We start from the raw sequence: 23,246 nt of genomic DNA, 5'->3' as shown, positions 1-23,246 counted from the left end.
TTGATCCCGGAGACCTGAACTCAGAAGTTCCTGAAAGGGGAAAGAGGGTCTATTTTGAGGACAAAGGGGATTAAATGGTGCGTTTACTGCTTGTGGTGCGTCACCGTGAGGTTTGGCTGGAGATAACGTGGTGGATTGGCGGTGTTGAATGAATGGGAGAATAATGGCGTCCGGTTCGGCCCCATTCGTATGGCTCTCTGCTGCATTTCACAGCTAGCTCCAAGGCTACGCTATTGCTCATGATGTTGGCCACAGGCACTTTATCCTTTTTGGTGCACCGTGTCTTTCTCTTCATACACACTCTCTCTCTGCTCTCGCTCTCTCTTCCTTTGCCACTGTCAACCCCTCCCCCTCTCCCTGTCACCCTGGCTTTCATAGGGAGAGAAAGGCGGTGTCTAACCTCTGGCTACCTGCCCGTGTTCCCCATGTGAGCTGCCTGCTAGCAGCATCCTCATTATCAGCAGCAGCCTGATCTCCCGGTAGTTGTTTCCCCGGCAGGGCTACTAGCATCACTGCCGCCTTGTCTTATTCCGAGTAGTAGACTAGTGCTCTACGATAGGAAGCTGAGCTGGTATGTGAAGTGTGTTCGTTGATGCAGATGTAGTGTGTGCGTGCTCTCACCGCACTGCATATTTGGTGCCAGGGAGCCGCAGCAGAGCCAAAGAATAGAAGCCCCTTTGTTTTGATTTCTGACGCCGCTATTCATTCAGCGTACACAATCGTACCCACTGCCCTCCTAATTGGGACCAGAATGGAAGCAGCAGAGACTGAATAGAACTGTCCCCCTTTTTTCCTTGTTGTTTTGTTATTGTCCCCCGTTTCTCACACGCACACACCTTTTTCCCCCGAAGCAGGAAGACGTCTCACTAATCTATTGGAATGCCTACCAGAAATAAGGTCGTGCAGAGTTGTAAGGAAAAGAGAGTGGGCAAGGTTGAGTAGACCTAAGAGACGTGACACACACGCACACACACACACAGTGACTCACACGCACACACTACGCAGCCAGCCTCAATTTCTTGGCATCATGTCAAGTAAGCAGTTGCGGCGCTTTGCAGCGAGCAGTAGCAGACATATTGAATGGCGGAGGATGGCGATGGCTGCTGCGTCTCCCCGCTCTGCGTAGCGCCTCACAGCATGGTGTTGCAGCAGCACCGCCTCTCTTCAGGTATTTTTCCGCTCTACCCCCTGACCCCCTTCTTTACAGCTGCCGTCAGCTCTTTTATCTCTCTCTCTCTACTCCAGGTTTTTTATTTTGTTTCGCTCGTAGAGTTGTCCGTGACGGAGAAAAATAGGGCTGAGCTGCACGCTTTTCTGTGTAGTATATGATGGATTTATCATGCAACCTATTTTTATGCCCCTTCAGAGAAAATGTGTGCGTGGGAGCGAGCGAGGGAGCGACTAAATGAAAGGGAGAAAGCAGAGGGCAGAGCGAGACGTTCTTGCTGCAGGCAGCAGCCTCTGAGCTCTTGGCTGAGTTTCAGGTCTGCCTGATAAAATGGCGTTCCTTGCTGCTCGGCGGGCTTGAAGAGACCCGGAGAGAGGGGGGGGGGCGCGCGACGCTAGTCTGTGTCAGAACCGCTGGTGCTGTCGTCCTCTCGCGCTCTCTCCTTCCTCTCACATATAAACAAAAACCTAGCAGCCTTGCAGGTATATGGATTGACATTGTTTTGCTGACGGCAACACCCACAATGAGCTTTTCTATGTTAGGTTAGCGGTTAGCTAAACGGTGCCAAACCTACCAAAGCAAAAGCCTGCCGAAGACACTGACTCTCTCCCACACCCACACAGGGCTCTCTGTTGGAACGACTCCTAAAATATGCAAATCATGCAAAACCTCTTTGGTTGTTGTGGGCGCTGGCCACTGACATTAGCTGTTATGTGTACTGACTTTGATGCATTTGTTTCTCGAAGGCAATGAGGAAGTGATGGTGGTTGTGGTTCTGTTGTGGGTTTAAGATGTATTAAATAGTCCCGGTGAGTAACAATGGAGAGTTATGATCAATGTGGTATGGCGATATGTGTTCCTAAGTGAACAACGCTATAGAAAAGTTGTCCCAAATGGCACCCTATTCCCTTTTTATAGTGCACTACTTTTGAACAGAGCATATAGGGTACTTGCATAAGGATCCATGATGTGCTTACATAAGGATCACTCAGCCTAATGCACGCTGGTCTGTCACTGTGCATTGTGGGATGATGCGTCTTGGACGGGCAGCTCAGCTTGACCCTAGATGCCCTAGATGTTTTCTATTTGTGCAGTTTTGAGAGGGGGAGAGGTGCAACCGAACAGCCTGCTCACTTGTTTTTTTTCTCTCATCAAAAATGTAGTAGGAGAAACTTTTAATGGGAAATCTTTTGCAACATTGTTGGAAGTTAGGATTTGAGATGGGAATTTTGTGGTACCTCTGTGGTTACACTTTCTAGGAAGTGTAGAGCTGATTGCAGGTTGTGTGTGTGCATGCGTAGAGCTATATAGCCTACAGTGTGTGTGTGTGTGTGTGTGTGTGTGTGTCTGTGCCTTTCTACACACACACACACACACACACTGACGACTCTTTGTGATAAGGCAGTCTGAGAAGAGGAGATAAGTATGTTGAGGGGAAAATTGCATTTGGAGGGACTCAGGCGTGTTGCGCAGTATCTTAAGCCTAACCACATATCTGTCAGTCAGTGTGTCTCAAACGGAAGCTAGTCCCCCCACTATTTGACAGGATTGTGTTGACCATAGCTTTATCTGTGATGGATAAACTCCAGGCAATTATGCAAATCACGGAACGATCTGATAGAATCCAATGGACTCCAATAGCGAGCTAATAGAAGGTAAGAATCTCTATTTGAAACGAGGCGATGACCAAATACGGCCTACCCAACTGTTTCACACACACGCATATTAATAAAACATTCTGTGACGCGTCAAAGGAAAGCCGGAGGCTATACGTTTTCTAAATGTCTAAGACAACTTTGACATTGAGAATGCTTTTGTGTCATAGATAATATAGCTAGCAATGGGATACCTTTCTTTTTGATATGACAATTGATGAGCTTATTGGATTTGTGAATTTCAAAAACAAATAGATTATAGTACAGCCTTCAACAATGTGCAGTTTCGTAACATAAGCAGGATTGAGGTCAGTCTCATTTCTAGGCAGTCTGAATTTACTCGATTGAAATAAATTGGCCCCCGACCCTGCTCTCAAGTAATGAAGGCGAGTGGGAACAGCAGTGTTCTTAGGTCCTCTCTGTAGATAAGACCAGTTTTTAGTGGTTTGCTTTGCATGGTGGTTGGTGGATCAATACCACCTCCTCCTCCTCTCCAGCAGCATTAATAAGGCCATTGATTAGCTGCCTCTCATTGATTCATTGCGGCCTCATGGCACGAAATGAGCCTATTATTAGTTGTTACCGGGACTGGTTCCGCTCATCGGTATTAGTGAGAGTATTGTGTGTCTGTAGGCTGAGGCTATGTTGCACAGTGTGGGCTCGACTTACACTACCGTTCAAAAGTTTGGGTTCACTTAGAAATGTCCTTGTTTTTGAAAGAAAAGCAACAAAAAATTGTCCATTTTAAAATAACATCAAATTGATCAGAAATACAGTGTAGACGTTAATGTTGTAAACGGCTATTGTAGCTGGTAATGTCAGATTTTTAAAAAGATTTTTATGGAATATCTACGTTTATCAACAACCATCACTCCTGTGTTCCAATGGCACGTTGTGTTAGCGAATCCAAGTTTATCATTTTAAAAGGCTAATTGATCATTAGAAAACCCTTTTTGCAATAATGTTTGGACACCTGAAAACTGTTGTTCTGATTTTAAAGAAGCAATAAAACTGGCCTTTAGATGAGTTGAGTATCTGCAGCATCAGCATTTGTGGGTTCGATTACAGGCTCAAAATGGCCACAAACAAAGAATTTTCTTCTGAAACTCATCAGTCTACTCTTGTTCTGAGAAATGAAGGATATTCCACTCACCAGTCTCAATGTCAACAGTGAAGAGGTGACTCCGGGATGCTGGCCTTCTAAGCAGAGTTCCTCTGTCCAGTGTTTGTTATTTTGCCCATCTTAATCTTTTGTTTTTATTGGCCAGTCTGAGATATGGCTTTTTCTTTGCAGCTCTGCTTTAGAAGGCCAGCATTGCGGAGTCGCCTCTTCAATGTTGACGTTGAGAAAGGTGTTTTGCGGGTGCTATTTAATGAAGCTGCCAGTTGAGGACTTGTGAGGCGTCTGTTTCTCAAACTAGTCGCTCTAATGTACTTGTCCTTACTCAGTTGTGCACCGGGGCCTCCCACTCCTCTTTCTATTCCTGTTAGAGGCATTTGGCGCTGTTCTGTGAAGGGAGTAGTACACAGCGTTGTACAAGATTTCTTGGCAATTTCCCACATGGAATAGCCTTCATTTCTCAGAACAAGAATAGACTGACGAGAAACAAAAAATGTGCTATTCTTTCAAAAACAAGGACATTTCTAAGTGACCCAAACTTTTGAACGGTAGTGTATATCTTGTTTTTCTCCCTCTTCTGGTGTGAGGACATATATTAATAGGAGCATTTTTTTGTGTTCTGGTTATTATGCTGTTTTATGATTTATTTTCTTAGTTTTTTCAGTGTGTGTGAAGGAAAGAAATATAGAATTGAAGACGGCAGAGTTTTAATGTGCGTACTCTGCAGTCTCCACAGTGTCGGAGTGTAGCTGTGTCTAGCAGCCCAGACCTGGTAGTGCTTTGTGGGGACCTGCTGGAGCATAGGGAGTGATAGATGAGGAGCCATCTTGGTTTCATTTCAATAAATGAGCAGCTTTCCACTTGGGCTTCCCTTCACGGCCACAGCTAGGGGAGACTAATGGGCCTCTCAGTTCAGGGGGAGAGAGTAGGGAGGGAAGGAGGGAGAGGGAGAGAGCAGGTGGGAGGGAGGGTTCCATTTCACCCACTCACATAGAGGAAGGAAGGAGGGCTAGTGGGAGTGAAAGTAGGAGAGGGAGGGCTCCTATCTCTCACCCAGTCACTCCACATCTGACTGCACCAAAGCAGGAATATATGGATATGCCATAGCTAATAAGATATGGGGCATGGTCTGCTGTACATTCTGATTAAGGCAGGCATATGACTGGAGAACAGACCAAGAGAGCGTGACCATTGCTCTCCTCTCACTGCTGCCAAGTCGGATGATAACAATTTAACCAACCAAGGAGATACAGTACAATGACTTCCTCCAGGAGCTGAGGGAGTTTATTACATGGTGTTCTCTCTGTTTCTCTCTCTCAAATGTTTTCTCCAGGTTAAATACATCTTTCTCTCTTTTTCTCCTCCAGACCTGCCCTTCCAGAGTGGTCCTGGTGCCCAGCATGAGAATCCCCACTGGGGAGCCTTACCACCAGCCACCGACCGCAGCAGCAGCACCACCAGTAGTAGCTGGGATCAAGTGATCATCGACGGGAGCGACACCGAGGCCTGGCCCTCAATCAGTCGCAGCAGCGTCAGCCGACCAGCGAATCCTCCAGAATGTGCCACAGCCGCTGACTGTACGAACCCAGAGACCAGCAGCAACATGAGCATGGCCGCGGGGGTTACTAGCCAGCAGGCCCACTACCCCTCCTCTCTCAAAGCTAACGTCGCTAACATAGCTAGCATGATGCAGCCTAGCGGTGGCCAGGGAGTTGGAGCCATCGGCAGCAGGGGCTGGGGCTCCGGACCAGGACCCATCTCCATGGGCCCCACTGAGGGAGCCGCCAAACCCGACGGCCTTGGGCCCAACCTGGGTCGGAGTGGAGGAGCACCCAGCTGGAACTCCCAGCCCAGCTTTAGCCTGAACCTGAACCCCAACGCCAACCCCTCGGCCTGGCCCGTGCTGGGGCAAGAGGGGGCTGGAGGTGGCCCGAACCCCGCCCCACTACCACCCAACGGTATCCTGGGCAATGGGAGCCTGGGAGGGGACGAGAACAACAGCAGCAGCACCTGGGGAGGCATGATGAGCCCTGATGCCCCGTCCTCCAATAAGAATGTGTCTTTCAGCAGCATGGAACACCCCAACCTTAACACTGACGGACAAAACAGCCACCACACTAAGCAGCCCCTCAGCCCCATCCACGGGCTGCCCGGCTGGGGAGGCCAGTCCCCTACTGAGTCCTCCCAGCTCAACGGAGACGCAGGGAGCTCCGTCTGGGGCAACGAAGACACCAAGACATCCGCTAACTCCTCCTCCAAGAACTCAGGCTGGGACTCAGCACCCTCCGGAGGCATGTCCGGCTGGGGCCACTCTGGCAGCGGAGGAGGCGGGAGTGGCAGTGGAGAAGGAGGCTGGGGAGGAGACTGGGGGAAGCACTCCAGCGGTGGAGGAGAGGTCAAAGGAGGCTGGGATTCCTCAGATGGCCCAGCCCAGGACCAGCAGGTGAGCTCCTGGGGCCAGCCAACCCCGGCCCCGGCTAGTGAGGGTAGCGGGAGCGGTGGCAGCGAGGGGCACATCCATCGCAGGGATCAGACTGGCAGCGAGGACGGAGGTCCCCCTCCCCTGTCTCGGCAGGACCTGGACCCCCGTGTGCTCTGCAACACAGGCTGGGGCCAGACGCCCGTCCGCCAGCACACCTCCTGGGAGATGGAGGAGCAGCGTGCCGCCAACGATAGGAAGACCAGCGAGATGAGGGGAGGCGGTGGAGGGGACACATGGAGGGGCTCCAACAGCCCCTCTTCTGGATCCCCACCGGACCCCCGGAACGGGGGAGCCAACCCCAGCCTGGGACCATCTCAGAGGCCAGGCTCAGGGGGCCCCGGAGGCAAGAGTGAGGGCCCTTCAGGCTGGGGAGGCCCTCCACCCTCAAGCTGGGGGGAGCAGCCTGTCAACAAGGCCCCCAACGGTTCCGTCAGTGGCTGGGGGGACCCCATGGCCCAAGGCCCCAATACCACAAACAATGGCCCAAAGAGTGGAGGTCAATCCTGGGGTGTCCCTGAGGAGAAATCCTCCCCTACCTGGGACGACGGGCCAGCCAAGACCCAGCAGAACCTAACCCAGAGCTGGGGAGAGGGGCCCAAGTCCTCCTCCCACGGCTGGGGCTCCGGCCATGGAAGTGGCAGCAATGGATCCAACGGCTCCAACGGCGGAGAGTGGAGAGAACCGGCCGAGGTGAAGAAGAATGGGTCCTCCAGCCACATGTGGGAAGGAGAAGGAGGAAATGGACGAGGAGGAGGGTGGAAGGACAGCCCCAGAGGGGGTGGAGGAAATGGGGGCGGCTGGGGGTCGAAGCCTGCCCCTGCTGTTGGTGGCTGGGGGGAGACCCAGAACCAGCATCCCAACGGCCCAGCACCAGGATGGGGCTCCAAGCCCCAGGAATGCCCCAGCGGCCCAGCACCAGGATGGGGCTCCAAGCCCCAGGAAAGCCCCAGCGGCCCAGCACCAGGATGGGGCTCCAAGCCCCAGGAAAGCCCCAGCGGCCCAGCACCAGGATGGGGCTCCAAGCCCCAGGAAAGCCCCAGCGGCCCTGCACCAGGATGGGGCTCCAAGCCCCAGGAAAGCCCCAGCGGCCCTGCACCAGGATGGGGCTCCAAGCCCCAGGAAAGCCCCAGCGGCCCGGCACCAGGATGGGGCTCCAAGCCCCAGGAAAGCCCCAACTGCAATAGTGGAGGAGGTGGACCAGGAGGAGGCAGCATGGGGTCCTGGGGCGGCCCTGCATCTGTAAGGCAGAGTTCCAACCCCGGCTGGGGCCCGGGGAGCTCCGGAGCCAAACCCGACCCAGCGATGGAGCCCACTGGCTGGGAGGAACCCTCTCCTCCCTCCATCCGCCGCAAGATGGAGATCGATGACGGCACGTCCACCTGGGGAGACCCCAGCGCCTACAACAAGACCGTGAATATGTGGGACCGCAACAACCCCACTGGAGGTAACGGTAACCAAGGGAGCAACCCCACCCAGCCGCCGACCAGCAAGAGTAGCGGAGGCTTGACCGTCAACAACAGCCACAACAACCACTCCTCCGTCCCCCCTAGCAACAACAACCACCACCACATGAACCACCACCACCTGCACCACAGCCAGCCCCACGGCAACAACAATGGATCCGCCAACACCGCCGCTCCGCACCAGGGCGGAGGACCCCAGGGCAGACCACCTATGGCCAACCCAGGTAAGAAACCGACCCCATTCACTGTCTGAAATGTCTGTTAAACTGGTTATTCTGCACCGCTGTAATGTATTGTGGTATTCGCCCTGTGATTCACCTATACTGGAAAGACTGCAAGTGACAGACTTGTGCCGTATGTCTAAGGATATATCCAACGTTCAAGTATATATTTTGTCATTGAATATTAGTGCAGTGCGATTAACTGAAATGTTTTATTAATCGTTTTTAAGCAACTAATTGAGCGACATGGTTCAATGATTTTAAATTCCATTTGGTTTGGGGGGTTTCTGTGAGCTCAATGCGCACACAGCACAGTTTCTTTAGATATGGAACAGACGAAGCCCGAGCTGTGCGATGTGGGAGGGAGTTTGGTAATTACCTACAGTGATCATAATCCATTGGGTGCCTACTTGTCCGGTCTGTTTCTTTTACACCTGCTACATAAGAGACAGAAGAATGTGTGATCAAGAGTGATAGAGAGCAAGTTGCATAGCAGTTCTCTAACTGAAAATACATGATCTAAATGATTGATAGTTGGTATTCAGCAGTTGTGCCTTATTCACTTTGAAGAACTACTAAAATAGTGATTTTTGTCAGACAATACAGGCATCAGCTCTATAGAGATGAGATAATGACTTGGAATTAAACAATAGTCATCAAATAAAACACACAACAAGTGAGATATTTGAGTAAAGTAATGTGAATGAAGGTTAATAGGTGATAAGCAGTAATGGACAGTCACTACCATCATGGGACTTTTATTTATTGTTTTATTGTGTTACAGCATTTAACCCACATAATGCGTGGTGCATTTAATGGACAATTATTGGAATTGAAAATGTGTTTAATCGAAACTGAAACGACCTCAAAAAGCACTAATCACTCAACATTATTGAACATGCACAATGCCAGGGCTTTTCAAGGCACCCCACTGCAAAGACAAAAGCTTCAGTGAAAGCTGACTGTGGCAGGAAGGCACTGTTCTTGCTAAAAGGTTATGGATGAGTGACACCAGTGCCCCCTGCTGTTACTCTATGTACAACCCCTGTAACCAGAGACTGATCAGCCAGGCTTGGCACACACTGCTCTAGACTGCCTGCTTTACAGTCCTCCTCAGTGGACTCAGCCAGCTCGGACAAGAGGGTCTGGGAACTGGGCCAGGAATTAAACAGTCATGGCTGCCGTCCTCCTCTCTCCCTCCCCTTCTCTGCCTTCCTCTCTCCCTCCCCTTCTCTGCCTTCCTCTCTCCCTCCCCTTCTCTGCCTTCCTCTCTCCCTCCCCTTCTCTGCCTTCCTCTCTCCCTCCCCTTCTCTGCCTTCCTCTCTCCCTCCCCTTCTCTGCCTTCCCTCTCTCCCTCCCCTTCTCTGCCTTCCTCTCTCTCCCCCCCTTCTCTCTCCCTTCCTCTCCCCCTCCCCTTCTCTGCCTCCCCCTCCCCCCTCTCCCCCTCCCCTTCTCTGCCTCCCTCCCCTCCCCTTCTCTGCCTGCCTCCCTCTCTCTCTCCCCCTCCCCTTCTCTGCCTGCCTCCCCCTCTCTCCCCCTCCCCTCTCTGCCTGCCTCCCCTCTCTCTCCCCCTCCCCTTCTCTGCCTGCCTCCCCCTCTCTCTCCCCCTCCCCTTCTCTGCCTGCCTCCCCCTCTCTCCCCCTCCCCTTCTCTGCCTGCCTCCCCCCTCTCTCCCCTCCCCTTCTCTGCCTGCCTCCCCCTCTCTCTCCCCCTCCCCTTCTCTGCCTGCCTCCCCCTCTCTCTCCCCCTCCCCTTCTCTGCCTGCCTCCCCCTCTCTCTCCCCCTCCCCTTCTCTGCCTGCCTCCCCCTCTCTCTCCCCCTTCTCTGCCTGCCTCCCCCTCTCTCTCCCCCTTCTCTGCCTGCCTCCCCCCTCTCTCTCCCCCTTCTCTGCCTGCCTCCCCCTCTCTCTCCCCCTTCTCTGCCTGCCTCCCCCTCTCTCTCCCCCTCCCCTTCTCTGCCTGCCTTCCCTCTCTCTCCCCCTCCCCTTCTCTGCCTGCCTCCCCTCTCTCTCCCCCTCCCCTTCTCTGCCTGCCTCCCTCTCTCTCTCCCCCTCCCCTTCTCTGCCTGCCTCCCTCTCTCTCTCCCCCTCCCCTTCTCTGCCTGCCTCCCTCTCTCTCTCCCCCTCCCCTTCTCTGCCTGCCTCTCTCCCTCCTGGCCAGACTTTTCTGTCAGAGCCTAAAAGCCCTCTGACTATATAGAGCAGCAATCATGGCACTGTGTCAACCGATGCTTACGTCCAAAATGGCATCCTATTCCCTATATAGTGCACTACTTTTGGCCAGAGCCCTATGGGCCTTGGTCAAAAGTAGTGCACTATATAAAGAATAGGGTGCCATTTAGTACATAACAATACTGCCTCTGATTAACATGTAACAACTTGGCTCACTGTTTTATGAGGAAAAGCCCGAGGATTGAGAGTAAAACGGGGTGTAGAGCAAGTGAATGAATGGAAGCTAGCACACACTGTTCCTCAGTAGTTTTATGGTTCCATTTTCATCAGTAATGGAACCAGTTAGTTGGCAGTAAAACTAGACTGCCAGACTGCAATTGCTAACAATATGTCAGATCACTGTTTGCTGGTCTTGTAAGTGAATATACTTGCAATTGTGTTGCACACACAACTTTAAAGCATACATTATAAATATGTCCTCTCCCAGGCTGGGGGGAGTTGCCCAGTGTCCAGCAGCCCAAGCCAGAGCCGGCGTGGGGGGAGCCCGCTGGCCCCTCTCCTGCAGTGGACAACGGCACCTCTGCCTGGGGCAAACCCCCTGGTGTTCCTGGAGGCTGGGGCGATGGGGGGCACGAGCCCAATGGACCCTACAGGAGGGGAAACAACGGACCCTCTGGACCTGCACCCTGCAAGCCAGGTTAGGACCACATGCCGTTGGTGTACGAACATGGTCAACACTAATCTTATCAGTAAACAACAACAAAAATAATACCCTATTGTGTTTGTATATGCATCTGAAAGTTTCTGTTAAAGATTTGCTTTTCTAGATGTCTTGAATAACATTGTGTCACTAGAGGTTTCCCTGGTTGCATGCTTTGATCAATTTGGCAGTTCTTGTTTGTGCTTTTTAAATAATTGTTATACAAGAAGGCAAGCAAGAAATGAAGGGACTTGTGTGACAATACTGGCACCAAGTGGTTGCATTGCCAATTGCGCGCAAAGGGGTTGCCCTTGATCTTTGCAAGCAGTCAAAACTCAAATCAAAGTGTATTGGTCCCATGCACATGGTACAGTTAAATTCTTGCCTGTCAACGTGCTACTCCAGACTGCAGTATATTGGTTCAGCAGAAACACAGATACTGAGGTTAGTTTGAGACTATTGTTTGGCACTGCAGTCAGGTGTCAGATTTCAGTGAACTAGCTATATTACAAGAAGGCACTTACTAAATCATTTTGAATTTGTATTTAACTCTACAACATTCACATTTACCCTGCACTGCTCCTCTTCCAGCCCTCAAATCTATGCAAGACGGTTGGGGAGGCGGGAGGGAGGAGGAGATGGGCATGTCTTCTGGCCAATGGGATGCTGATGCCGGAGAAGTGTGGAACAGCCCCGCCTCCCAGGAGAACAACTCCTCCTGTAACTCGTGGGGCCAGCCACCCAAGAAGGGCCCACCCAAGGGCAAGATGGGCAACCAGCCAGACGAAGCCTGGATCATGAACCGTCTCATCAAGCAGCTCACTGACATGGGTTTCCCGGTATGAATGTGATACATTTTGCAATGTCAGAATCAGACCTGGTTTCCTACTGTTTTATATATTTCAATTACTTTTTCTCCAGCCTCCTGGAGGGGGGGGGTTATAGTTTTGTGATTATTTTGCCCATTAAGCCAGGCAAGTTCAGTCAAGCACAGTATTTGAAATTGTTTCAGAATCCATGTATTTAAATGCATGTACAGTTGAAGTCGGAGGTTTACATACACTTAGGTTGGAGTCAGTAAAACTCGTTTTTCAACCACTTCAACTGTATTATTTTTTATTTATTTATTTTACCTTTATTTAACTAGGAAAGTCAGTTAAGAACAAATTCTTATTTTCAATGACGGCCTAGGAACAGTGGGTTAACTGCCTGTTCAGGGGCAGAACGACAGCTTTGTGCCTTGTCAGGTAGGGGGTTACTAGTCCAACGCTCTAACCTCTAGGCTACCCTGCCGTTAACAAACTAGAGTTCTGGCAAGTTGGTTAGAACATCTAGTTTGTACATGACACAAGTCATTTTTCCAACAATTGTTTACAGACAGGTTATTTCACTTATAATTCACTTTCCAGTCAATCAAAGTTTACATACACTAAGTTGACTATGCCTTTAAACAACTTGGAAAATTCCAGAAAATTATGTCATGGCTTTAGAAGCTTCTGATATGCTAATTGGCATCATTTGGAGGTGTACCTGTGGATTTAGGCCTACCTTCAAACTCAGTGCCTCTTTGCTTGACATGATGGGAAAATCAAAAGAAATCGGCCAAGACCTCAGAAGAAAAGTCTGGTTCATCCTTGGGAGCATTTTACAAACGCCTGAAGGTACCACGTTCATCTGTACAAACAATAGTACGCAAGTATAAACACCATGACAGTATGCAGCCATCATACCGCTCAGGAAGGAGACGCGTTCTGTCTCCTAGAGATTAACGTACTTTGGTACGAAAAGTGCAAATCAATCCCAGAACAACAGCAAAGGACCTTGTGAAGATGCTGGAGGAAACTGGTACAGAAGTATCTATATCCACAGTAAAACGAGTCCTATATCGACATAACCTGAAAGGCCACTCAGCAAGGAAGAAGCCACTGCTCCAAAACCGCCATAAAAAAGCCAGACTACGGTTTGCAACTGCACATGGGGACAAAGATTGTACTTTTAGGAGAAATGTCCTCTGGTCTGATGAAACAAAAATAGAACTGTTTGGCCATAATGACCATCGTTATGTTTGGAGAAAAAGGGGGAGGTTTGTAAGCTGAAGACACCATCCCAACTGTGAAGCATGGGGGTGGCAGCATCATGTTGTGGGGGTGCTTTGCTGCAGGAGGGACTGGTGCACTTCATAAAATAGATGACTTCATGAGGAAGGAAAATGACATGGATATATTGAAGCAACATCTCAAGACATCAGTCAGGAAGTTAGTGGTCGCAAATGGGTCTTCCAAATGGACAATGACCCCAAGTATACTTCCAAAGTTGTGGCAAAATGGCTTAAGGACAACAAAGTCAAGGTATTGGAATGGCCATCACAAAGCACAGGGCAGAACTGAAAAAGTGCGTGCGAGCAAGGAGGCCTACAAACCTAACTGTTACACCAGCTCTGTCAGGAAGAATGGGCCAAAATTCACCCAACTTATTGTGGGAAGCTTGTGGAAGGCTACCCAAAACATTTGACCCAGGTTAAACAATTTAAAGGCAATGCTACACTCAATTAGTATTTGGTATGTAAACTTCCGACTTCAACTGTATCAAGCATGAAGTCAGTGTGTTGTATAGTTGAGTTTGTCACTGATTTGGTGTCTCATGTTGTCATTGTGTTAGAGGGATCCTGCTGAGGAGGCTCTGAAGAGCAACAACATGAACCTGGACCAGGCCATGAGTAGGTTCTCCCTCTGTGTGTCTGACTGTGTGTGTGTCTGACTGTGTGTGTGTGTGTCTGACTGTGTGTGTGTCTGACTGTGTGTGTGTGTCTGACTGTGTGTGTGTCTGACTGTGTGTGTGTCTGACTGTGTGTGTGTCTGACTGTGTGTGTGTCTGACTGTGTGTGTGTCTGACTGTGTGTGTGTGTCTGACTGTGTGTGTGTGTCTGACTGTGTGTGTCTGACTGTGTGTGTGTCTGACTGTGTGTGTGTCTGACTGTGTGTGTGTCTGACTGTGCTGTGTGTGTGTCTGACTGTGCTGTGTGTCTGGCTGTCTGTGTGTGTCTGGCTGTGTGTGTGTGTCTGGCTGTGTGTGTGTGTGTCTGGCTGTGCGTGTGTGTGTGTCTGGCTGTGCGTGTGTGTGTGTCTGGCTGACGTGTGTGTGTGTCTGGCTGTGTGTGTGTGTCTGGCTGTGCTGTGTGTGTGTGTCTGGCTGACTGTGTGTGTGTGTGTCTGACTGTGTGTGTGTGTGTCTGACTGCGCGTGCGTGTGTGTCTGGCTGTGTGTGTCTGGCTGTGTGTGTCTGGCTGTGTGTGTCTGACTGTGTGTGTCTGTGTGTGTCTGACTGTGTGTGTGTCTGACTGTGTGTGTCTGACTGTGTGACTGTGTGTCTGACTGTGTGACTGTCTGACTGTGTGACTGTCTGACTGTGTGACTGTCTGACTGTGTGACTGTCTGACTGTGTGTGTGTCTGACTGTGTGTGTCTGACTGTGTGACTGTGACTGTCTGACTGTGACTGTCTGACTGTGTGACTGTCTGACTGTGTGACTGTCTGACTGTGTGACTGTCTGACTGTGTGTGTGTGTGTGACTGTCTGACTGTGTGTGTGTCTGACTGTATGTATGTGTGTGTGTGACTGTGTGTGTGTGTGTCTGACTGTGTGTGTGTGTGTCTGACTGTGTGTGTGTGTGTGTGTCTGACTGTGTGTGTGTGTGTGTGTCTGACTGTGTGTGTGTGTGTGTCTGACTGTGTGTGTGTGTGTGTCTGACTGTGTGTGTGTGTGTGTGTCTGACTGTGTGTGTGTGTCTGACTGTGTGTGTGTGTGTGTCTGACTGTGTGTGTGTGTGTCTGACTGTGTGTGTGTGTCTGACTGTGTGTGTGTGTGTGTCTGACTGTGCGTGTGTGTGTGTCTGACTGTGCGTGTGTGTGTGTCTGACTGTGTGTGTGTGTGTGTGTCTGACTGTGTGTGTGTCTGACTGTGCGTGTGTGTGTCTGACTGTGCGTGTGTGTCTGACTGTGCGTGTGTGTGTGTGTCTGGCTGTGTGACTGTGTGTGTCTGGCTGTGTGACTGTGTGTGTGTCTGACTGTGTGACTGTCTGACTGTGTGTGTGTGTCTGACTGTGTGTGTGTGTGTCTGACTGTGTGTGTGTGTGTCTGACTGTGCGTGTGTGTGTGTCTGGCTGTGCGTGTGTGTGTCTGGCTGTGTGTGTGTGTCTGGCTGTGTGTGTGTGTGTCTGGCTGTGTGTGTGTGTGTCTGGCTGTGTGTGTGTCTGACTGTGTGTGTGTCTGACTGTGTGTGTGACTGTCTGACTGTGACTGTCTGACTGTGTGTGTGTGTCTGACTGTGACTGTCTGACTGTGTGTGTGTCTTGACTGTGTGTGTCTGACTGTGACTGTGTGTCTGACTGTGTGACTGTCTGACTGTGTGACTGTGTGTCTGACTGTGTGTGTGACTGTCTGACTGTGTGTGTGACTGTCTGACTGTGTGTGTGACTGTCTGACTGTGTGTGTGACTGTCTGACTGTGTGTGTGACTGTCTGACTGTGTGTGTGACTGTCTGACTGTGTGACTGTGTGTGTGTGTGACTGTCTGACTGTGTGTGTGTCTGACTGTGTGTGTGTCTGACTGTGTGTGTGACTCTGACTGTGTGTGTGTCTGACTGTGTGTGTGTCTGACTCTGTGTGTGTCTGACTGTGTGTGTGTCTGACTGTGTGTGTGTGACTGTGTGTGTGTCTGACTATGTGTGTGTGACTATATGTGTGTGTGTGTCTGACTATGTGTGTGTGTGTGTGTGACTCTGTGTGTGTGTGTGTGTGTGACTCTGTGTGTGTGTGTGTGTGACTCTGTGTGTGTGTGACTCTGTGTGTGTGTGACTCTGTGTGTGTGACTCTGTGTGTGTGTGACTCTGTGTGTGTGACTCTGTGTCTGTCTGACTCTGTGTGACTCTGTGTGTGACTGTGTCTGATTGTGTGTGACTGTGTGTCTGACTGTGTGTGTCTGACTGTGTGTGTGACTGTGTGTCTGACTGTGTGTCTGTCTGACTCTGTGTGTGTGTGTGTGTGTCTGACTGTGTCTGTGTTGGGCTGACTGACTGCGTGTGTGTTGGGTCTGTGTGTATGCGTATTCCATACTTATCTGATCTTTCTCTCTCCCAAGGTGCTTTGTTGGAGAAGAAGACTGAACTGGACAAGCGGGGCATGGGCATGTCAGACTACAACAACGGGATGAACAAGCCGTTGGGTTGCCGTCCTCAGGCCCTCTCCAAAGACCCCTCCTCGGACCGCAGCCCATTCCTAGACAAGGTACTATATGAATGCCACTAGCATTGTATCAGGAATCAACAGAAGTTCTGTCCATACGATAGAAAGACAGCTAGTGAAAGACATGTCCGTTGACGAAGGATTAAACCACACACACACCTGCCAATGAAAATGGAATGGTGAAAATAGAGGTCTTGTTTGAGGTTTTCAGTCCCACCTTTTCTTATTACCGGAGTTGGGATTATGAGAAGTTTACATCCTTTGTAAAACGTGCCATACAAAAAAGTGATTAACTGAAATGATTTACTGACTGACTGATCTCGTCTCCCCTCCTCCCTGGTTCCAGGACGGTGGTCTGTCAGATGACGCCCCCCCTTCACCGTTTCTGCCTTCTCCCGTCAGCCTGAAGCTCCCCCTGGTTAACAACCTGCAGCCTGGGCTGGCCCTGGGCTCCCCGGGGCTCAACATGCAGAACTTAAACAACAGACAGGTAAGGGGGGTGAAAGGCATGCGCTGCACCTGTAGAGGACAAGGAGTCAGGATCAAAGTCTCGTAATGAGGTAGCCCTTCCTGCGATTTACTGTAAGTCAGGGTCCTGAAAAAGGGAAGTTTATTTTTTTGCTGAGTTTAGGTATACACACACCCACAAACACTTTTACTGTAGATAAGTATACCCACACATACACATTATGCTTACATGACAATCTCACTAACTCCCTCACACACGAACGAACCCATTGCCAGGAGCTGGAGAATATAGGGGCCTCGAACAGTGTGGATGTAGTTGAGAATTCCATTCAGCTTGCCACCACTCTGTCTCAAGTGTCGGTAACCTTGCATGGAGAGCCCATTGATATTGAATAGAAAATAAGAGTCATTGAAAGCCCAACAAAGCACTGTAACTCTGTCATAACAGTATTGAATTGAACAACTTCTTGCCTGACACTGAACAAAATTATCTTTACCTGACCTGTGTCCCATTTTTCCTTTTATTGGCATATTGCGGGAGGCATTTAAAGAGTACTATCATTTAATCACGATCACCATTTAATCCAACTGAATGCACTCCAAATGTGCCAGTTTCTCCAGTATTGGTAAGTGGTTCGATAAGGTAGACCTTAGGTTTTCAACAATTTTCTTTCAAATGGACCCTGGATGATTTGGAAAGTGGTGGAGAAATAAGCTGATCACTACAGTAGTGTCTTTATTTGTGGTTTCTCTGAGACTGTGAGCAAATACCAGAGTTGTGTATTGTGAGGACATCCTATTAATCGGCTGTCTGTAGGGATTGAGTGATTGCCATGTCAACTCTTATTGACATTTAGTCATTTCCTCTCTCGTGTGTGTAGATGCAGAGTGGAATGTTGGGCAGTAGTGGAGCAGCACTATCCCGGGCCATGCAGCAGCCGCCTCCTCAGCCGTCAGTGCCGCCTCTCGGCTCCTCCCAGCCTAGTCTACGCGCTCAAGTGCCTCAGTTTCTCACCCCTCAGGTACATACACTATACCTCAGCCAAGTTTCTCTCCGTACACACACCACCTCGTTTTCTCTCCCACAGCCCCAGGCTCTCCTCAGGACTCCTTTACTCTGTTTGAAGATATTTTGAGGTGTTCTGACATCTCATCTCCTCGATCTGTCTCCTTGTCCTCCCCTCCAGGTTCAAGCACAGCTCTTGCAGTTTGCTGCAAAAAACATTGGTCTGAACCCTGCACTTTTAACCTCACCAATAAACCCTCAACAAATGACCCTGTTGTACCAACTTCAGCAACTGCAAATGGTGAGTGAAAGCCAAAGGCCCCTGACTGCATTAGAAACAAGGTTCGTACGAACAGAACCAGACAGGATGGGCCGGTCTGCATTAGAAACAAGGTTCGTACGAACAGAACCAGACAGGATGGGCCGGTCTGCATTAGAAACAGGATTCATACGAACAGAACCAGACAGGATGGGCCGGTCTGCATTAGAAACAGGGTTCATACGAACAGAACCAGACAGGATGGGCCGGTCTGCATTAGAAACAGGGTGCGTACTAACTGAACCAGACAGGATGGGCCGGTCTGCATTAGAAACAGGGTGCGTACTAACTGAACCAGACAGGATGGGCCGGTCTGCATTAGAAACAGGGTTCATACGAACAGAACCAGACAGGATGGGCCGGTCTGCATTAGAAACAGGGTTCATACGAACAGAACCAGACAGGATGGGCCGGTCTGCATTAGAAACAGGGTGTGTACTAACTGAACCAGACAGGATGGGCCGGTCTGCATTAGAAACAGGGTGCATACTAACTGAACCAGACAGGATGGGCCGGTCTGCATTAGAAACAGGGTCCGTACTAACAGAACCAGACAGGATGGGCCAGTCTGCATTAGAAACAGGGTTCGTACTAACTGATCCAGACAGGACTGATACGAACAGAACCAGACAGGATGGGCCGGTCTGCATTAGAAACAGGGTCTGTACGAACAGAACCAGACAGGATGGGCCGGTCTGCATTAGAAACAGGGTCCATACTAACTGAACCAGACAGGATGGGCTGGTCTGCATTAGAAACAGGGTACGTACTAACTGAACCAGATGGGCTATTCTTATTGTATTTTTTATGGACACCCTCAGGGGTACCCCACAGTCTTTTGGATAAGGTGATGACCCTTCCTCTCTTTCTTTGTCTCCCTTTCTCACGTTGCGCCTCTCTCTCTCTTTCCATCTCTTTCTCTCTTTCTCTCTCTCTCTCTCTCTGTGTGTGTTTCTAGGCGTACCAGCGTTTACAAATCCAGCAGCAGATGATGCAAGCTCAGCGCAACGTCTCCGGTCCCATCAGACAACAAGAGCAGCAAGTAAGAGGCCCCTGTTTCAACCCCAATACATTCTCATCACTGTGACCCTCTGGCTCATTCCATTTGATTTCAATCACTTTTTGACCGCACTCCTTTTGATTTTGAACTAAACTTTCCATGCGTATTTGCCCATGGTACAAGTGGTCAGAAAGTGAGAAGACCCCACCCTACCTACATCCATGTCTTCGTCACTGGAGAAGATAAACCGTTGAGTTTGATATAATTTAAACGCTTACAAACTATTTTATAATTTCTTGAAAATGTTAAGTATACAACAACAAAAAATATACAAAAAAATTATATCATTTCCGAATATGTTGAAGCTTTGACCCTATTTGACATCATCTGAGGTTTTTGTTGTGCCTGCAATCGATTAAGAGACGGCGTGCTCTTGAATACAAGGTGTGTGTGATTTCAATCATAGAAACAGAATGGACATATCCCTTCAAACCGGTGCAATTTAGCTGGTACATCATTGGCATTTGAATTGAAACGTTTACTTCCAATCACTAAGACAAAGATGGCCGCTGGTCCACCCACTGTCGAATGTGAACATAAATGTCTGTTCTATCATTTGTTTTATTTCAATAGGTTTCCTATGGAAGACTAACAGTATAATGTAAAACTGATATTCGCCTTTCAAGTCAACATTCTGATGTGTGGACCTCCAACCATGTTTGTGCTACCATTTTGAAAGTTGACATTTAAAATGTATTCCCATTTTAGAACCCCACTGTGTTGAAGAGCATGGTGTCTCAACCAATGGCAGGCACAACTCAAACACCAAAGATTATATCAAAATCGGGTCTAAGCTACAACATCTGCAATCACTTTACACATTTTTTGATCATTGACATAAAGTTAAAAATGCCGATTAAAAAATCTATAATAGCGTAGATATGTGCTATACATTGTATTGAGTGTGTTGAAATAGACCGGATATGCTTACTTAAAGTTGCAGGAGAAATGTTTGTCAAAAGCATCTCCAGTTGCTCAAACGTGCTATTTCTCTAGAATGTATGGAGAAGTAGTTACGGAAGTTGGTGGTTTGTGTGGTTTGATCCTTTTTTCTTGCAAATTGGGAACTTCTTTAAAATAATCTGTGATAAGACACTAAAGCAGTGGTTTCCAAATGCTTTTGGCACACGACCCCATTTTGATATCTGATAATTCTCATGACCCCAACCATGTGGTTAACAGTCAATGTTGACTTTTTAAATTAGGGCTATGGCAGGCAATTGCAAAACATTCTAACAGTATTTCTGATTTGTATTCTCAACTCGCCTTCGTGTACTTTTAATGTGGGGCTATGAGAGTCAATTACAAATTTGTCTGACATAAGATCAATTATCTCACCACCACTAATATATGGGTGTACTTGAAACATGCCGCGTCTGAGCTTCTTAAAGTCAAGTGGTCCACAGTGCGCACCTCATCTCTCCTGTCACATCCAACCTGGATTGATATTTGTTTTTAATGCAGACGAGAGCACTGAATGGGCGTACTATGAGTTCTAATGCTCGGAGGGAGACGACACTGTATTCCTTTTTATCAGGAACCAAAACTCCTCAATAGTGACCCGTGAATGCGTTGTCTGCAACATACGGTCACATTACAGCTCGATCAGCTGTTCCTTTTCACTTACCGATATGTCACCTGAGCCAGGATCACAAATGGATTTCGCTGATTTGGTCACTCATCTGTATCTTTTTTTTTGTTTGTATTTACCCTCCATGATTCAGTTCAGTTTCCCAAATATGTCTGTTACATAGGCAAGGAGACACGTTTTATTTTCATCAAAGTCTGTTTTTACATCCATTGCAAATGACAATTCCTCTGAATTCTAAAAACTCTTTCCAACACTCCCCCTCGATAACCACTAAGCCTTGGTGTGAAATGGAACATTGTCATGCTCTGATCCCATATCTTCACATATCTTTTAACAGTAGTGTGCAATGTAGTTTACAATCAAAGTTACCTGCTGCATATCAGAGTTCAGCACTCACCTCTTTTGCCGGCAGTTGCTTTCGGTGTATCATACAATGCGTCCATATTGTAGAGGGAGACTCATTCATAAGAGTGGAATGAGTTTTTCGTCAGTATAGCCACGCTGCTCATCACTCGTGCTGTTTCATGCTCGGGAATCGAGCAATCGAGACAGAACAATATGTCCCGGTGAATAGCATCCCCTGACAAAAGTCAATGCACCTCGGCCCTCGCAGCGAACGTCCGTTTGGAGAGAATAAGGTGGGGAGTTTGAGTCTTTGTCAGTTTCCTCTTGATTGCTAGCTATAGCATCAATTCAGTGTTATCTGACAAAGGTATTGATGTAATCTTTCTGTGCTTCTGCTTCCCCACACATTGTTTTCACCATATCGATTGCGGTCGGTAATATCAGTCTCTGCAATTGTGTGTGGTTTCTTATTCATTGGCCATGAGAATGATTCAAGTGCAGCCTTTTCCCACGACCTAAACGCGCTCTCTGGTTGAATTTATACTTTTAGATTTGAATCATTTTGAATTAGATTTAAGGTTAAACAAATTTACAATGACTTTGAGAGACAAACCTGACCCCATTTTCATAGACCCCTAGTTTGTGAACCACTGCACTAAAGGCAGTCTTTTCCCACCAGATAAAGTGACTGTTGATGAGGTGCTGATTGGAGGAGTCATGCCACGGTCATTGTAGCCTTATGCCCCCATTCTCTTTCTTTCTCCTTTGTCCGCCTCTTTCTCCCATTCTGTTTCTTTCTCGCTCTCTTGCTCCCAGGTTGCACGTACAATCAATAACATGCAGCAACAGATCCAACAGCACCAGCGTCAGCTGTACCAGGCCTTGCTGATGAAGCAGCAGCCCCCCGGCTCCCACTCCTCCTCAGGCCTGCACCCCGGCCAAGGCAAATCAGCCCTGGACTCATTCCCAGGCCACCCCCAGGCTCCGGGCCTCTCCGACCTGCACACCAAAGAGCCGCATTCTTCTCCCAGCTCCTACAGCCCCTACCCCCTCTGTGAGTCCAGCACACAGGTCCTACACACACATTGTCACTCACACATGCACTCCTTCAGCCCCTACGCTCTCGCTACATCTCTCACAAACAAGCTGTTTGTATAACTAGTAAGCCTATACGTCAGTATAAGTCCCTGCAATGTCCTACTTTATCAATCTGGTTTGTGTTGAGCTGTGTATTCAATGTTAGATGTTTTCTGTCTCTTAGCTGGACTCAATCCAAACATGAATGTAAACTGCATGGAGGTGGGGGGCCTGTCCATGAAGGAGCCTCCCCAGCCTCAGTCCCGTCTATCCCAGTGGACCCACCCCAACTCCATGGACAGCCTCTCTGGAAACTCCTCCCACATGGAGGCCAACCTCAATAAGCACGGTAGGAAGAACACTAGGAACTGTATGACTAAGTCCCATTCAATTCTGGTTTTCCCTCGGGGGCAATAAATACACTGCTCAAAAATAAATACTTAAACAACACAATGTAACTCCAAGTCAATCACACTTCTGTGAAATCAAACTGTCCACTTAGGAAGCAACACTGATTGACAATAAATTTCACATGCTGTTGTGCAAATGGAATAGACAACAGGTGGAAATTATAGGCAATTAGCAAGAATAAAGGATAAAGGAGTGGTTCTGCAGGTGGTGACCAGACCACTTCTCAGTTCCTATGCTTCCTGGCTGATGTTTTGGTCACTTTTGAATGCTGGCGGTGCTTTCACTCTAGTGGTAGCATGAGACGGAGTCTACAACCCACACAAGTGGCTCAGGTAGTGCAGCTCATCCAGGATGGAACATCAATGCGAGCTGTGGCAAGAAGGTTTGCTGTGTCTGTCAGCGTAGTGTCCAGAGCATGGAGGCGCTACCAGGAGACAGGCCAGTACATCAGGAGACGTGGAGGAGGCTGTAGGAGGGCAACAACCCAGCAGCAGGACCGCTACCTCCGCCTTTGTGCAAGGAGGAGCATTGCCAGAGCCCTGCAAAATGACCTCCAGCAGGCCACAAATGTGCATGTGTCTGCTCAAACGGTCAGAAACAGACTCCATGAGGGTGGTATGAGGGCCCGACGTCCACAGGTGGGGGTTGTGCTTACAGCCCAACACCGTGCAGGACGTTTGGCATTTACCAGAGAACACCAAGATGGGCAAATTCGCTACTGGTGCCCTGTGCTCTTCACAGATGAAAGCAGGT

At 49.0% G+C, this 23,246-nt stretch overlaps 1 protein-coding gene across 4 annotated transcripts in view; it reads left to right on the top strand.

Moving 5' to 3' along the window:
* Positions 1–23,246, top strand: part of tnrc6c2 (trinucleotide repeat containing adaptor 6C2) — a 74,637-nt gene that overhangs the window by 31,888 nt on the left and 19,503 nt on the right. For 2 of the 4 annotated variants that reach the window (XM_042303280.1, XM_042303285.1), the window contains exons 5-15: positions 5,311–8,112; positions 10,767–10,976; positions 11,571–11,818; positions 13,638–13,695; positions 16,113–16,258; positions 16,563–16,706; positions 17,566–17,706; positions 17,872–17,991; positions 18,968–19,051; positions 21,822–22,059; positions 22,267–22,431. In XM_042303280.1, coding sequence (XP_042159214.1) covers positions 5,311–8,112; positions 10,767–10,976; positions 11,571–11,818; positions 13,638–13,695; positions 16,113–16,258; positions 16,563–16,706; positions 17,566–17,706; positions 17,872–17,991; positions 18,968–19,051; positions 21,822–22,059; positions 22,267–22,431 — 4,356 coding nt within the window. Of the gene's footprint in view, positions 1–697; positions 1,169–2,619; positions 2,824–5,310; positions 8,113–10,766; positions 10,977–11,570; positions 11,819–13,637; positions 13,696–16,112; positions 16,259–16,562; positions 16,707–17,565; positions 17,707–17,871; positions 17,992–18,967; positions 19,052–21,821; positions 22,060–22,266; positions 22,432–23,246 lie in introns of those variants that run through there. The other 2 variants (XM_042303287.1, XM_042303291.1) reach the window with 2 other exon arrangements.

This window comes from Oncorhynchus tshawytscha, linkage group LG02, assembly GCF_018296145.1.
Source record: "Oncorhynchus tshawytscha isolate Ot180627B linkage group LG02, Otsh_v2.0, whole genome shotgun sequence".
Taxonomy (NCBI): domain Eukaryota; kingdom Metazoa; phylum Chordata; class Actinopteri; order Salmoniformes; family Salmonidae; genus Oncorhynchus; species Oncorhynchus tshawytscha.
The sequence above is the reverse complement of the archived record's forward strand: the minus strand, read 5'-3'. Positions and strand labels throughout refer to the sequence as shown.